This window comes from Ranitomeya imitator, chromosome 10 (genome assembly GCF_032444005.1).
Source record: "Ranitomeya imitator isolate aRanImi1 chromosome 10, aRanImi1.pri, whole genome shotgun sequence".
NCBI classification, from domain to species: Eukaryota; Metazoa; Chordata; class Amphibia; order Anura; family Dendrobatidae; genus Ranitomeya; species Ranitomeya imitator.
This window is the reverse complement of record NC_091291.1, coordinates 147,475,309-147,488,921: the sequence shown is the minus strand read 5'-3', so window position 1 is coordinate 147,488,921 and position 13,613 is coordinate 147,475,309. Positions and strand designations below refer to the sequence as shown.

At 48.6% G+C, this 13,613-nt stretch overlaps 1 protein-coding gene across 5 annotated transcripts in view; it reads left to right on the top strand.

Annotated features, from left to right (window-relative positions):
* PRDM10 (PR/SET domain 10) overlaps positions 1-13,613 on the top strand; it is a 126,581-nt gene that overhangs the window by 40,078 nt on the left and 72,890 nt on the right. For all 5 annotated transcript variants that reach the window (XM_069741837.1, XM_069741839.1, XM_069741838.1 and 2 more), the window contains exons 2-3: positions 12,245-12,430; positions 12,688-12,852. In XM_069741837.1, coding sequence (XP_069597938.1) covers positions 12,362-12,430; positions 12,688-12,852 — 234 coding nt within the window. In that variant the 5' untranslated portion in view covers positions 12,245-12,361. The remainder of the gene's footprint in view (positions 1-12,244; positions 12,431-12,687; positions 12,853-13,613) is intronic.

Below are 13,613 nucleotides of genomic sequence, written 5' to 3'. Positions count from 1 at the left end.
GCTTTGATATTTGAGTCTTTTGGGTTGATTGAGAACATAGTTGTTGATCAATAATAAAAAATAATCCTCTAAAATACAACTTGCCTAATAATTCTGCACGCAGTGTATTGATGAGTTACCAGTGACGCGCAGCTGCCACCTGCACCTGACACAACAGGTCACGTAACGTCCAGGAAGATTGGTGCTGACATTGCTGGAACGGCCCAGGAGGTGAAGATGGATGAAAATCTGTAAACAAGACTCTCATCCGGTCCACTGTTTACATATCACATAGAGCTTTTTATGTGCCTGTTTGCAAATGTCTTGCTCTGGAGAAAGCCCTCCACCCATGGGGTATCCATGTCTGTGTAGCCTGCTGCTCTGTGTAGTCTGTCTCCAGCAACAGACCGCAAGATGTAAATTGGGAAGTGGGCGGGGCCTCAAGCCTATGGCGGGGCCTTGTACCTACAAGAGTAAGGGGTGTGGCTTAAATGCAGGAGTAAAGGGTGGGGCCTTCTGCCTACAGGAGTAAGGGGAGTGGTTTAAATACAGGAATAAGGGGTGGGCCTTTTGCCTACAGGAGTAAGGGGTGTGGCTGAAATGCAGGAGTAAGGGGTGGGGCCTTGTGCCTACAGGAGTAAGGGGAGTGTCTGAAATGCAGGAGTAAGGGGTGGGGCCTTGTGCCTACATGAGTAAGGGGCGTGGCTTTGTCTCCATGAAGTGGGGTGGGGCTTTGCTCCTGCTCTCCTGTCTGCCTGTGTAAAGGCATTAGAGCTGCTTTCAGTTTGAGGCAGGCAATGGTAAGATAAATTAATACAGGATCTCAAAGACAGAAACCTTAATACTATAAAGAGTCCAAAGCCTATGTCTCGGGACAGTTACAGGCATAACAGGGTTCAGTATGCTGTTCTCTGCAATGTTATTAAGTGATGCCTTTAACAACTGTGAAGATGGAATCCAGGTTAGGTACGGGACTGATGGCAAGCTATTCAACCCAAAACACCTGAAGGCGGTTACGAAAGTGCATGAGACTGTTGTCCGTGAATTACTATTTGCTGATGACTGTGCACTTAACGCTAGCACAGAACAGCAGATGCAGCATGAAATGGACTGTTTTTCGCAAGCCTGCGACCGTTTTGGTCTCGAGATCAACATTAGAAAAACCGAAGTCATGTATCAACCGGTTCTAGGAAAACTGTACAAGGAGCCACGTATCACGGTGAAGAAGCAAAACCTCAAAGCAGTCGATAACTTCACCTACTTAGGCAGCACACTTTCCCGTGAAGTAACCATAAACGCTGAGGTTAATAACAGAATCGCCAAAGCCAGTGCCGCCTTCGGGAGACTGCGTAAGAACGTCTGGGAACGAAGGGGACTCAGCCTTACCATCAAGCTGAAGGTCTACTGCGCGGTGGTCCTCACCACACTTCTCTATGCTAGTGAGACCTGGACAGTGTACAGCCGCCATGCTAAACAGCTTAATCATTTACACATAAGCTGCCTCCGCAGACTCTTCCACATCAGGTGGCAAGACAATGTCCAGGACACGGCAATTCTGGAACAAACTGGGCTCTGCAGCGTTTACACTCTCCTGCTGAAAGTCCAAGCCAGGTGGGCGGGACATGTGGTCCGAATGCCGGACAGCCGACTACCGAAACAACTGCTGTACGGAGAACTGTGCCAAGGAAAGCGAGCAGTTGGGGGGCAGAAAAAGTAATATAAAGACTGCCCTAAGGTGTCTCTCAAAAACCTGGAAGTCAACACCAATGAATGGGAAGAGCTTGCCCTGGATCGTCTAGGTTGGCGGGGCAGGATCACCTCAGGAGCACGTGCAGCCTAAGATAGGAAAATCTGTGACGCAAAAAGAAAGCGCGCTGTACGCAAGACACAAGTAGAATGTGGTGTACTGACCACATCTACTTCCCTATGTCAAGTATATGGGCAAACCTTCAGGGTCCGGATTGGACTCATCAGCCACCTCCGGACCCATAACTAGTAATTCTCTTCTAACCCTGAAGTCATGGTCATCTTCGAAAACGAAGGACGAACATCATTGATCTGATCATGTACAGCTCTGGCACAAATGAAGAGCCCACTGCACAGTTGTTTAAAAATCCGCCTCTCTCCATGTCTGGCAGCCATTCCATTCCAGCGACAGGTGAATTCCATCCAGAGTACACCTCATTCTACTTATTGTGCTTCTGATTAGTGATCACCTGAACCAAATGTTATTTAATGAAGGAAAGTATAAAATCCCTGCTGTGGTGTTCACAATCCTCCTGCAATAGGACAAGCTGGATGGCAAAACAAGTGCTAGGAATATCCCAAAAATAATAGGAATGAAAAAATAACTTGACCATGCCGAAAGAGTTGAAAAGAAAAGTCTTGAGCGAGGAAAGAAGGGCTCAATTCTGGCTTTACTAGCAGAGGGACACAGTGAGCGTCATGTTGCCTCCATCCTTAAAATTTCTTAGATGGCAGTCCATTACAACAAGGTCAAGCAGCAGACATTGGGGACAACAAAGGTACAGACCAGCAGAGGGTGAAAATGACTCTCCACTGACCGGGATGACCGTCATCTTATTCTAATGTCACTCGGCAACCGCAGGACGACATCAAGTGACCTACAAAAGGAATGGCAAATGGCAGCTGGGGTGAAGTGCAGGGCCAGAACAGTTCATAACAGGCTCCTAGAGGCAGGACTCAAGTCATGTAAAGCTAGAAAAAAGCTTTTCATCAATGAGAAGCAAAGGAGAGCCAGGCTGAAGATTGCCAAAGACATAAGAGAGGCGTACAAGCCACAGTGTCTTGAACCCACTGTGAGATCTGGTGGAGGATCGGTGATGATTAGTGATGAGCGAATATACTCATTACTCGAGATTTCTCGAGCATGCTCGGTTGTCCTCCGAGTATTTTTTAGTGCTTGGAGATTTTGTTTTTATTGCCGCAGCTGAATGATTTACAGCCATTAGCCAGCTTGATTACATGTGGGGGTGCCCTAGCAGCCAGGCAACCCCCACATGTACTTATGCTGGCTAATAGCTGTAAATCATTCGGCTGCGGTGATGAAAACTAAATCTCCGAGCAATAAAAAATACTCGGTCACTCGAGCATGCTCGAGAAATCTCGAGTAACGAGTATATTCGCTCCTCACAAGTGATGAACTGGGGATGCTTCAGCAAGGCTGGAATTGGGCAGGTTGTTCTTTGTGAAGGACGTATGAATCAAGCCGCATACAAGGTTATCCTGGAATAACAGCTGATTCCTTCTGCTCAGGCAATGTTCCCCAACTCTGAGGACTGTTTTTTCCAGCAGGACAATGCGCCGTGCCACACAGGTCAATCAAGGTGTGGATGAAGGACCACCACATCAAATCTCTGTCATGGCCGCCCAATCTCCAGACCTGAACCCCAGTGAAAACCTCTGTAATGTAATCAGGAGGATGATGGATCGTCACAAGCCATCAGACAAAGAAGAACGGCTGACATTATTGTACCAGGAGAGGCATAAGGTCACCCAGGAGCAGAGCGAGAGACTGGAGGAAAGCTGCCGAGACGCAGGAAAGCCGGGATTAAATATCATGGTTATTCCACACAATATTGATTTCTGAACTCTTCCTGAGGTAAAACATTAGTATTGTTTCTAAATGATTATCAACTTGTTTTCTTTGCATTATTTGAGGTCTCCAAGGACTGTTTTGTTTTTTGTTTTTTTTTACCATTTCTCATTCTCAGAAAATAAATACAAAATGTATTGCTTGGAACTTCGGAGATATGTTGTCAGTAGTTTATAGAATAAAAGAACAATTTTTACATTTTACTCAAAAATATAAAGAGGAAAATCAGACAAACTGGACATTCTGCAGCGGTCCCTTCATTTTTTCCAGAGCTGTATATCCTGGCTTGTTCTCATTGGTGCGGTCTCATGGCTCTGCTAGAACACTTTTCTTTAATTGATAGCGCTGCCACTTTACATAGAGACTGACTCTAATCTTAAGAGTTTCCCTGATCACGCTTTATCTGGCGCTACACCACATTTTTTCTTTTTCTCTGATCTGAACAGCTCTGTTATTGATACTGTTAATGTATTGCCTTGTATGTATTTAAACTATTATTATTTATTTATATAGCACCATTGATTCCATGGTCTGTACATGAGAAGGGGCCATATACAAATTACAGATATCACTTACAGTAAACTAACAATGACGGACTGATACAGAGGGGCGAGGACCCGGCCCCCGCGGGCTTACATTCTAAACTATTAAAGATTTCTTAGTCTCTTTTGGATTATTTGTTCCAATCTTTTTTTTTTTTTTTTGTATGCACTGGTAAGATAAAAAAGGAAAAAAAAAAGAGCATGAACCGCACATCCCAAAATCATACGTTGATCTAAAGCCGCTAGGCAAAAATTTATATAACTGAACATGAGGTTTTCAGTGTAACATTCTGATCAGACTGTATGAAGCGCACTGCCACTTCACGGCAAACCTCGTGGTGGGTCCTACCGCCCTAACGGAGCGGAGCCGTGCGGCGACCACCACCACAGCGGCAAAGCACCAGCAGGGCGGACGGCCTGTTACCCCACAGCACCCGTGCTGTAACGCTGAGCCCCCATGACTCCAGACCGCGCCGCCCCACCAGCACAAAGCCACAGCAACAATGGCCGCCACACAGCACCAGCACCAAAATGAAACTCCCCTTCCTCCAGCTCTTCAATGAGAGCCAAAATGGGCTAGACCCCCTACTTTGCAGTCTCCTGCTAATTAAAATAACCTGTGCCAAATGGGAGGAGTGCTGGTCCAAGAAAAAGACTGGTAAGATAAATGTATGCTGGGAAGGAGGATGGGCGGAAGTTCCAGCTCTTATAGTGCTGTCAGAATGTTGATGAAGAGTGCTCGCCCCCCTGAGAGAGATTAGATGGCAAGTTGCAGAGGCAGAGAATCAGCAGTTTATGGACTTGAAGTTGCAAGAAGATGCAGGAGGAGTGAGCCGCGGCTTCCTGTGACAGGGAAGGCCTGCTATACACCTCTCTACCGTCACCATGGAATACATATATCTAGGTCCTTGCTGCTCCGTTGCTCCTGGCACCCCAGGTAACAATGATTTCCAGCATTGAGGTAGTAAAAAAAAAAAAATCGTCTTTCATTTTGGATTCCTATTGCCTATCCACATCAGCCCAATATACGGATCTAACCCACTGACGCGTTTCGCACGCTGCCTTGTGTCCTTGGCTGTAGCTCACCACTGAAGGCCAGAGATTTGTTACCTCTGCTGGAGCACATTGCTCTTTTGGATTGCTGCTGTTTGTCAGAATGTGTCACTTTGCTGTAGCTCTTTCCTGCTGCCAAGTTTAACATGGGGTCAGATGGCATGAAACTAAAGTGATCATTTCCTCAGCAATCCCCAGATGCTTCTTGGCCCACTGACCACATCGACAGCTCCGTACTGGCCATGGATCCGTCCGTCTCTACCAGCGGAAACATTTTACGCTCTTAGAGCTTGGTCTGTTGTTTGCTGCATTTTTCCTGGATGATAGGATCTATTAAAGAGCAGATTACTACTTTTATGGGCGTCATGGTGGAAATGTGGGAAGTTTCCGGAGCTGTCCTGGTCAGAGGGAGATGCGGACACTTATGTCGTGGGGCGGCTTGGCAGCTGCGGGCAGCAGTTTTCCTCTCCGGATAATGGGGTCGCTGCCGGCAGCATTTTCCTCCTCTCCAGATAGTGGGGCCACTGCAGGCAGCAGTTTTCCTCCTCTCCGGACAGTGGGGCGGCCGGGCAGCAGTTTTTCTCCTCTCCAGATAGTGGGGCAGTCGGGCAGCTGCAAGCAGCAGTTTTCCTCCTCTCCAGATAGTGGGGCGGCCAGGCAGCCGTTTCCTCCCCTACGGATAGTGGGGCGGTCGGGCAGCTGAAGTGTCAGGTACCCGCTTCTCGACACGTGACTTGGGTTTGCGCCTGCAAGGGTTATTCTATCTCCCCACTCTCAGTCCAGCAATCAACCTCTGTCCTATGCTGTAGTGGGAGCATAAATCACACGCCGACCCATGCCACACACCCGCTCATACACGCTGCCACCACTCACCGACCCAGACCACACACCCGCTCATACACGCTGCCACCACTCACCGAACACACGAGCGATGAGTCCCGGAAATATTACTACTACTGTCTGACAATCATCAGGATCACACACTTTAAGGCTATGGATTCTTTAGAGAATACAAGGTTCAGACTTATTAAAGTTTTAAGCTTTAATAGAAAAGGTACAGTGCTTACAATAAAAAAGGGTATAAAAATATGGGAATAAAGAGTGACATACAAATGTGCAAAAACAGTTACAAAATAAAATTGGAGAAAACTTACAGAAATATCGAACTTTGCCTAATTTATAGAGTCAACATGGAGGTCGAATTTCTAGACCAGCTTCTCAGGTTAATATTATAATTGCTGGTTTGTGTCTGGACCATGGCCACGCCCCCAATGAATATATTATTTCCTCTGAAACTCTTTGTATAACATTTCTCATAGATAGATCGTGTCAGGCTGTAATTGACATCTCTCTTCAAAAGAGCCAGAAGGTGTGAAATGTTTCCCCTTCCTGGTTCTCAGTGAAGCCCACTGCTGAGATTGGAGACAGTAGACTGCCTTCTCAGGATAACATATGCTGTGACCCCTGTGAGACCTGCAGTCTCAGGTTAATGTTAGTTCTGCTAGTCACACATTGATACCTATACATATTTCACTACAAGCAGTTTTCCTCCTCTCCAGATAGTGGGGCGGATGGGCAACTGCAGGCAGCAGTTTTCCTCCTCTCCAGATAGTGGGGCGGATGGGCAGCTGTTTTCCTCCTCTCCGGATACTGGGGCGGCCGGGCAGCTGTTTTCCTCCTCTCCGGATACTGGGGTGGCCGGGCAGCTGTTTTCCTCCTCTCCGGATACTGGGGCGGCCGGGCAGCTGTTTTCCTCCTCTCTGGATAGTGGGGCGGCCGGGCAGCTGTTTTCCTCCTCTCTGGATAGTGGGGCGGCCGGGCAGCTGTTTTCCTTTTCACTGGATATTGGGGCGGCCGGGCAGCTGCAGGCAGCAGTTTTCCTCTCCGAATAGTGGGGCAGCTGCAGGCAGCTGTTTTCCTCCTCTCTGGATATTGGGGCGGCCGGGCAGCTGCAGGCAGCTGTTTTCCTCCTCTCCGGATACTGGGGCGGCCGGGCAGCTGTTTTCCTCCTCTCTGGATAGTGGGGCGGCCGGGCAGCAGTTTTTCTCCTCTCTGGATAGTGGGGCGGCCGGGCAGCTGTTTTCCTTTTCACTGGATATTGGGGCGGCCGGGCAGCTGTTTTCCTCCTCACTGGATAGTGGGGCGGCCGGGCAGCTGTTTTCCTCCTCTCTGGATAGTGGGGCGGCCGGGCAGCTGTTTTCCTTTTCACTGGATATTCGGGCGGCCGGGCAGCTGCAGGCAGCAGTTTTCCTCTCCGAATAGTGGGGCAGCTGCAGGCAGCTGTTTTCCTCCTCTCTGGATATTGGAGCGGCCGGGCAGCTGCAGGCAGCTGTTTTCCTCCTCTCCGGATACTGGGGCGGCCGGGCAGCTGTTTTCCTCCTCTCTGGATAGTGGGGCGGCCGGGCAGCAGTTTTCCTCCTCTCTGGATAGTGGGGCGGCCGGGCAGCTGTTTTCCTTTTCACTGGATATTGGGGCGGCCGGGCAGCTGCAGGCAGCAGTTTTCCTCCTCTCCGGATACTGGGGCGGCCGGGCAGATGTTTTCCTCCTCTCTGGATAGTGGGGCGGCTGGGCAGCAGTTTTCCTCCTCTCTGGATAGTGGGGCGGCCGGGCAGCTGTTTTCCTTTTCACTGGATATTGGGGCGGCCGGGCAGCTGCAGGCAGCAGTTTTCCTCCTCTCCGGATAGTGGGGCAGCTGCAGGCAGCAGATTTTGCGTGTGAGGCTCCTGGAGGATTTGGCCCTTGTCTGGTCATTCTTCGCCTGCCCTGCGCCATCCTGATGTGTCTCACCATGGGAGCCAGAGATGGGTCTGCAGCAGCAATGCCCCATAACTGCACAACCAAAAACCAGTGTGCACTGCAGTGTAGGCCAGCACTGTATTAACCCTCTCAATACCAGAGCTCAGCTTCTCTGAGCGGGAGATTGTGGCTCTCAGCACTTATTTTAGCGGGACCGTAATAAACATTGTGCCGCTCGCTTGTAACGATGTATCAGTGTACATGTCAGAACGAGTCCATGGATTGCAGGGTAATGATGGGGCTCGTACTCTCCGGTTTCTCATAACCGTGTGGATAGAAGGTTTATGTTCTGATTTGCCATTGGTCCTTCTCTTGAAGATTGTTCGGCCAGTGAGTGGCCCCCGGATATAAGATGCTTATCATGTGGCCCACTCTATGGCACTGTTACAGGGATAGAGGCCCTGAGCGGTGGTGAACTACTTCCCACAGGAGCGAGGGCCGCTCAGCAGTGCAGCAGCCCCTCCTGCGTATCTTCCGAGGAGATCCATATGCAGCATTCGCATCTCCTCTGCCGTCAGCCCAAGCGTTGTGTGAAATGGTGCGAGCGCGGCCATTTCTGTCCTGAACCAATCCACATCAAACAAGTGATTAGGCGCAGCAGATGGAGCCGCTCTGCTCCGTACAGGAGACTCGCCTGTGGAAAGAGATGGCAAATAGTCCATCAAATATCAGCCTTTTCATCCTGAACCGTGTCCGATGCCGAGCGCTGAAATAACAAGTCTTCTCGCGATCTAATCAAAAGCCCTTGTCAGATGGAAGCTCCCCGGCGGCTCATTAAACCGGGGAACGGGAGAAGAGTTCTGCTGGTTCTGTGAGATTAGGGAAATGAAGTTGCACGATTCTGCGGGTGGGTGCATCACGGTGATAAGATCTAAGGTTCAGGTAGGAGGGGGATGAGCCGTGTGGGAACGATTATAATAACCGCTCGCCTGACCGTGGTCCTCAGCTAGACGCTCCAATGACAGGTGCGCTTTGCTCACTACAAAAGTGAATGATAGATCCACAATAGATATAAGGCCCAAAGGCGCCAACTCCTTATCTGTCTGGAAAAGCGTCTCAGTCCACTCACAAGACGGCTCTTCTGGTGATGGATGTCCCACAGGAGCCATGATTGTGTCTCATCCTCCCTATGGGGCAGTCACTCCACTTTCCCACACTCCAGAATGATAAAGCTGCTCAGATGGCTGAAGTGAGGAGAGCGGCCGTGGCCTGAAAGTGAGGAGAGCGGCCGTGGCCTGAAAGTGAGGAGAGCGGCCGTGGCCTGAAAGTGAGGAGAGCGGCTGTGGCCCGAAAGTGAGAGCGGCTGTGGCCTGAAAGTGAGGAGTGCGGCTGTGGCCTGAAAGTGAGGAGTGCGGCTGTGGCCTGAAAGTGAGGAGAGCGGCCGTGGCCTGAAAGTGAGGAGAGCGGCCGTGGCCTGAAAGTGAGGAGTGCGGCTGTGGCCTGAAAGTGAGGAGTGCGGCTGTGGCCTGAAAGTGAGGAGAGCGGCTGTGGCCTGAAAGTGAGGAGAGCGGCCGTGGCCTGAAAGTGAGGAGAGCGGCCATGGCCTGAAAGTGAGGAGCGCCGCTGTTGGCTGGAAGGGACGGGCAAGGATCACCATTAATAAACAAAAAAAAAATAATTTATTGAAGTTCAAAATATCAAGCAAGACAAAGAAATACTTTTAAAAACAGTAAGGCTATGTGCACACGTTCAGGATTTCGTGCAGAAAATTCCTGAGAAAAACCTGAAATTTTCTGCAAGAAATCTGCATGCGTTTTTGCCGCGTTTTTGATGCGTTTTTTTCCGGACATTTCCCAATGCATTTTAAAAGCCCTTTCCCTTAAAGAAGCCGCTGTGTGTGGCAATACACGTGGGTTTCCTTTACCTCCACACATGACGTGACCGGGTGACCTTTATCCAAATATTTCAACAACAGGTCTTATACAGTCTTCCTCACCTGTTCTCTTTTGTGTCGTTCTACAGTGCCTTGCGAAAGTATTCAGCCCCCTGGAACTTTTCAACCTTTTCCCACATATCATGCTTCAAACATAAAGATACCAAATGTAAATTTTTGGTGAAGAATCAACAAGTGGAACATAATTGTGAAGCTGAACGAAATTTATTGGTTATTTTAAATTTTTGTGGAAATTCCAAAACTGTAAAGTGGGGGGTGCAATATTATCCGGCCCCTGTAACTTAATACTTTGTTGCACTCCTTTTGCTGCGATTACAAGTCTCTTGGGGTTTGTCTCTATCAGTTTTGTACATCGAGAGACTGAAATTCTCGCCCGTTCTTCCTTGGCAAACAGCTGGAGCTCAGTGAGGTTTGATGGAGATCGTTTGTGAACAGCAGTTTTCAGCTCTTTCCACAGATTCTCCATTGGATTGAGGTCTGGACTGTGACTTGGCCATTCTATCACCTGGAGACGTTTATTTGTGAACCATTCCATTGTAGATTTTGCTTTATGTTTGGGATCATTGTCTTGTTGGAAGACAAATCTCCGTCCCAGTCTCAGGTCTTTTGCAGACTCCAACAGGTTTTCTTCAAGAATGGTCCTGTATTTGGCTCCATCCATCTTCCCATCAATTTTAACCATCTTCCCTGTCCCTGCTGCCACCACCATGTTCGACAGTGGGAATGGTGTGTTCAGGGTGATGAGCTGTGTTGCCTTTACACCAAACATATCGTTTACCATTGTTGCCAAAAAGTTTGATTTTGGTTTCATCTGACCAGAGCACCTTCTTCCACGTTTGGTGTCTCCCAGATGGCTTGTTGTTTATGGATATCTTTGAGAAATGTCTTTCTTCTTGCCACTCTTCCATAAAGGCCAGATTTGTGCAGTGTACGGCTGATTGTTGTCCTATGGACAGACTGTCCCACCTCAGCTGTAGATCTCTGCAGTTCATCCACAGTGATCATGGGCCTCTTGGCTCCATCTCTGATCTGTCTTCTCTTTGTGTGAGATGACAGTTTAGAGGGACGGCCGGGTCTTGGTAGATTCGCAGTGGTATGATACTCCTTCCATTTCAATATGATCGCTTGCACAGTGCTCCTTGGGATGTTTAAAGTTTTGGAAATAATTTTGTATCCAAATCCGGCTTTAAACTTCTCCACAACAGTATCACGGACCTGCCTGTTGTGTTCCTTGGTCTTCATGATGCTTCACACAGAACCCTGAGACTATCACAGGGCAGGAGCCTTTATACGGAGACTTGATTACACACAGGTGGATCATATTTATCATCATTAGGCATTTAGGACGACATTGGATCATTCAGAGATCCACAATGAACTTCTGCACTGAAAGTAAAGGGGCTGAATAATATTGCACGCCCCACTTTTCAGTTTTTGAATTTCCACAAATATTTAAAATAACCAATACATTTCGTTCAACTTCACAATTGTGTTCCACTTGTTGTTGATTCTTCACAAAAAATTTACATTTGGTATCTTTATGTTTGAGGCACGATATGTGGTAAAAGTTTGAAAAGTTCCAGGGGCCCGAATACTTTCGCAAGGCTGAATTTGTGATTTTTGTGTCCCTCCAGGATACCCCTACATCTGCCTCTGCTCCCCATATTTTCTTACAGGAATTATCTTTTTGCTTGAGGGGCTTAATGGTAAAGGATTTTTGCATTCTCTTGTATTGTTAAGTCCGGGATATATGAACTGTATTGATAGACTGAGTTTGTATAGTGCGCGATATTTCAGCACACCCCGGTGCACATGGTGGAGGAGTCTGGTGGTCCTTACATGGCCCCCAGTTGCTACTCGCCCTTCACCTCTCTGACTTTTTTGCTGTTTTTAAATGTATTTCTTGTCTTGCTTGTTATTTTGAACTTCTTCAATAAATTTAATTTTTGTTTATTAATGTGATCCTTACCTCCTACACACTTCTTTCTCTTTACTCAATTTGCACCATTTGTGTGGCCAGTGATCCTGTATATTTACGTCGTAGTATTGCCCTCAGTTTGTTTATATTTACCCTGAAAGGCACGGGCGCCGCTGCGACCTGAAAGGGATGGGTGCCGCTGTCACCTGAAAGGCACGGGTTCCGCTGCGACCTGAAAGGTACGGGCGCCGCTGCGACCTGAAAGGCACGGGTTCCGCTGCGACCTGAAAGGCACGGGTTCCGCTGCGACCTGAAAGGGGCGGGCGCCGCTGCGACCTGAAGGGGACGGGCGCCGCTGTGACCTGAAGGGGACGGGTGCCGCTGTGACCTGGAGGTGAAGTTGTGTCTATAGATCCTGAATGGTGCTGACTCTTGTTCTCTTGCAGCCATGTTGCCCGGATTGACTATACCGTGTCCCCGAGGAGACGCTGTGGATAGATGAGATCTCCAGATTCACATCCGGCGCTGTGGAGTAGTCGCTGACTTGGAGCTTCTCATTCACAATGGATTCCAAGCAAGAAAGTCCTCACATGTGGCCCCCCGCAGAGGACCAGACCGCCAACACAGCCCAGGTAACCCTCAGCCTCCTTCCCACCTGATTATTCCCTATGAGACTGGAGGAACAAATAATCCCAAATACTTGGAGCAGAAACACTACTAACATGGGATAGTCACAGACCTAGCCCCTAGAATAACGGGAATGAAAGCCCCCTAATAACAGTTCTTGTATATTACGGCTGTTTCCCTTTCCTCAGCCTCCATATTTGCTCATAGTCGTTCCCGGACAGCCTTTTTAACCATCACCTTACACTTCATTTTCCGCCTGCAGGTGCACTTTGTTCCAGACGGGGGAGCCGTGGCGCAGATTGTGTATAGCGATGACCAGGACCGGGCCCCGCAGCAGGTGGTCTACACGGCCGACGGCTCTTCATTCACTTCAGTGGACGCCTCAGAACACACCCTGGTGTATATTCATCCCGTGGATGGGTCACAGGTATGAGGCGTAATCATAAAAAATGGGCCAAGTGCTACCACCCTGGCCGAGCTCGATGGGCTCCTCGTTTTATCAAGCTGAATCATGGAAAACACAGTTTCTGTCTATGAGCTCCAGGAGGCGTCCATTGTGTAGGCGTCATCCTGCCAGACGTTATATTGGGCCTCGCTGGTTTGGAGGGAAGCCGCTGTACAGGAATCTGCCACCTTAATGTAATGAGACCTGTCACCACGGCCTTTCACACATCAGTTTTTAGCCGTCGGGCGCAATCCGGCTAATTTTGAAAAAAACGGATCCGTTGCAAACTGTGAAAAACTGATCCCTTTTTTTTTTTTTTTTTTTACCTGGGGATTTTTTAATGTTTTTCGCCGGATCAGTTGCTGTGCAGTTTTTCTCTGGACAGAAAGAACGTTGCTCTGTACGTTTTCTCCGGCCGCCGAAAAACTAATTTTGGACGGATCTGGGAAAAAACTGATGAAACTTGAAGCCATTAGGTGCAATCTTGCGCTAATACAAGTCTATGAGAAAAAAACGGATCCGGCAGCAACTTTTTCCCAATCCGTTTTTTTCAAAATTCGCCTTATTGTGTCTGATGGCAAAAACCTGATGTGTGAAAGGGACCTAAGCCCCCGATTCCGCCGGGCACTGCCCACCACGTGGTGCAGCTGCCAGAATAAAAGGCATTTATTTCAGATGTTAGCAGGGTAATTGTGCCTGGTGAGAGATTTTCATCCGTCCATCTACGTCATGGTGAACGGTCA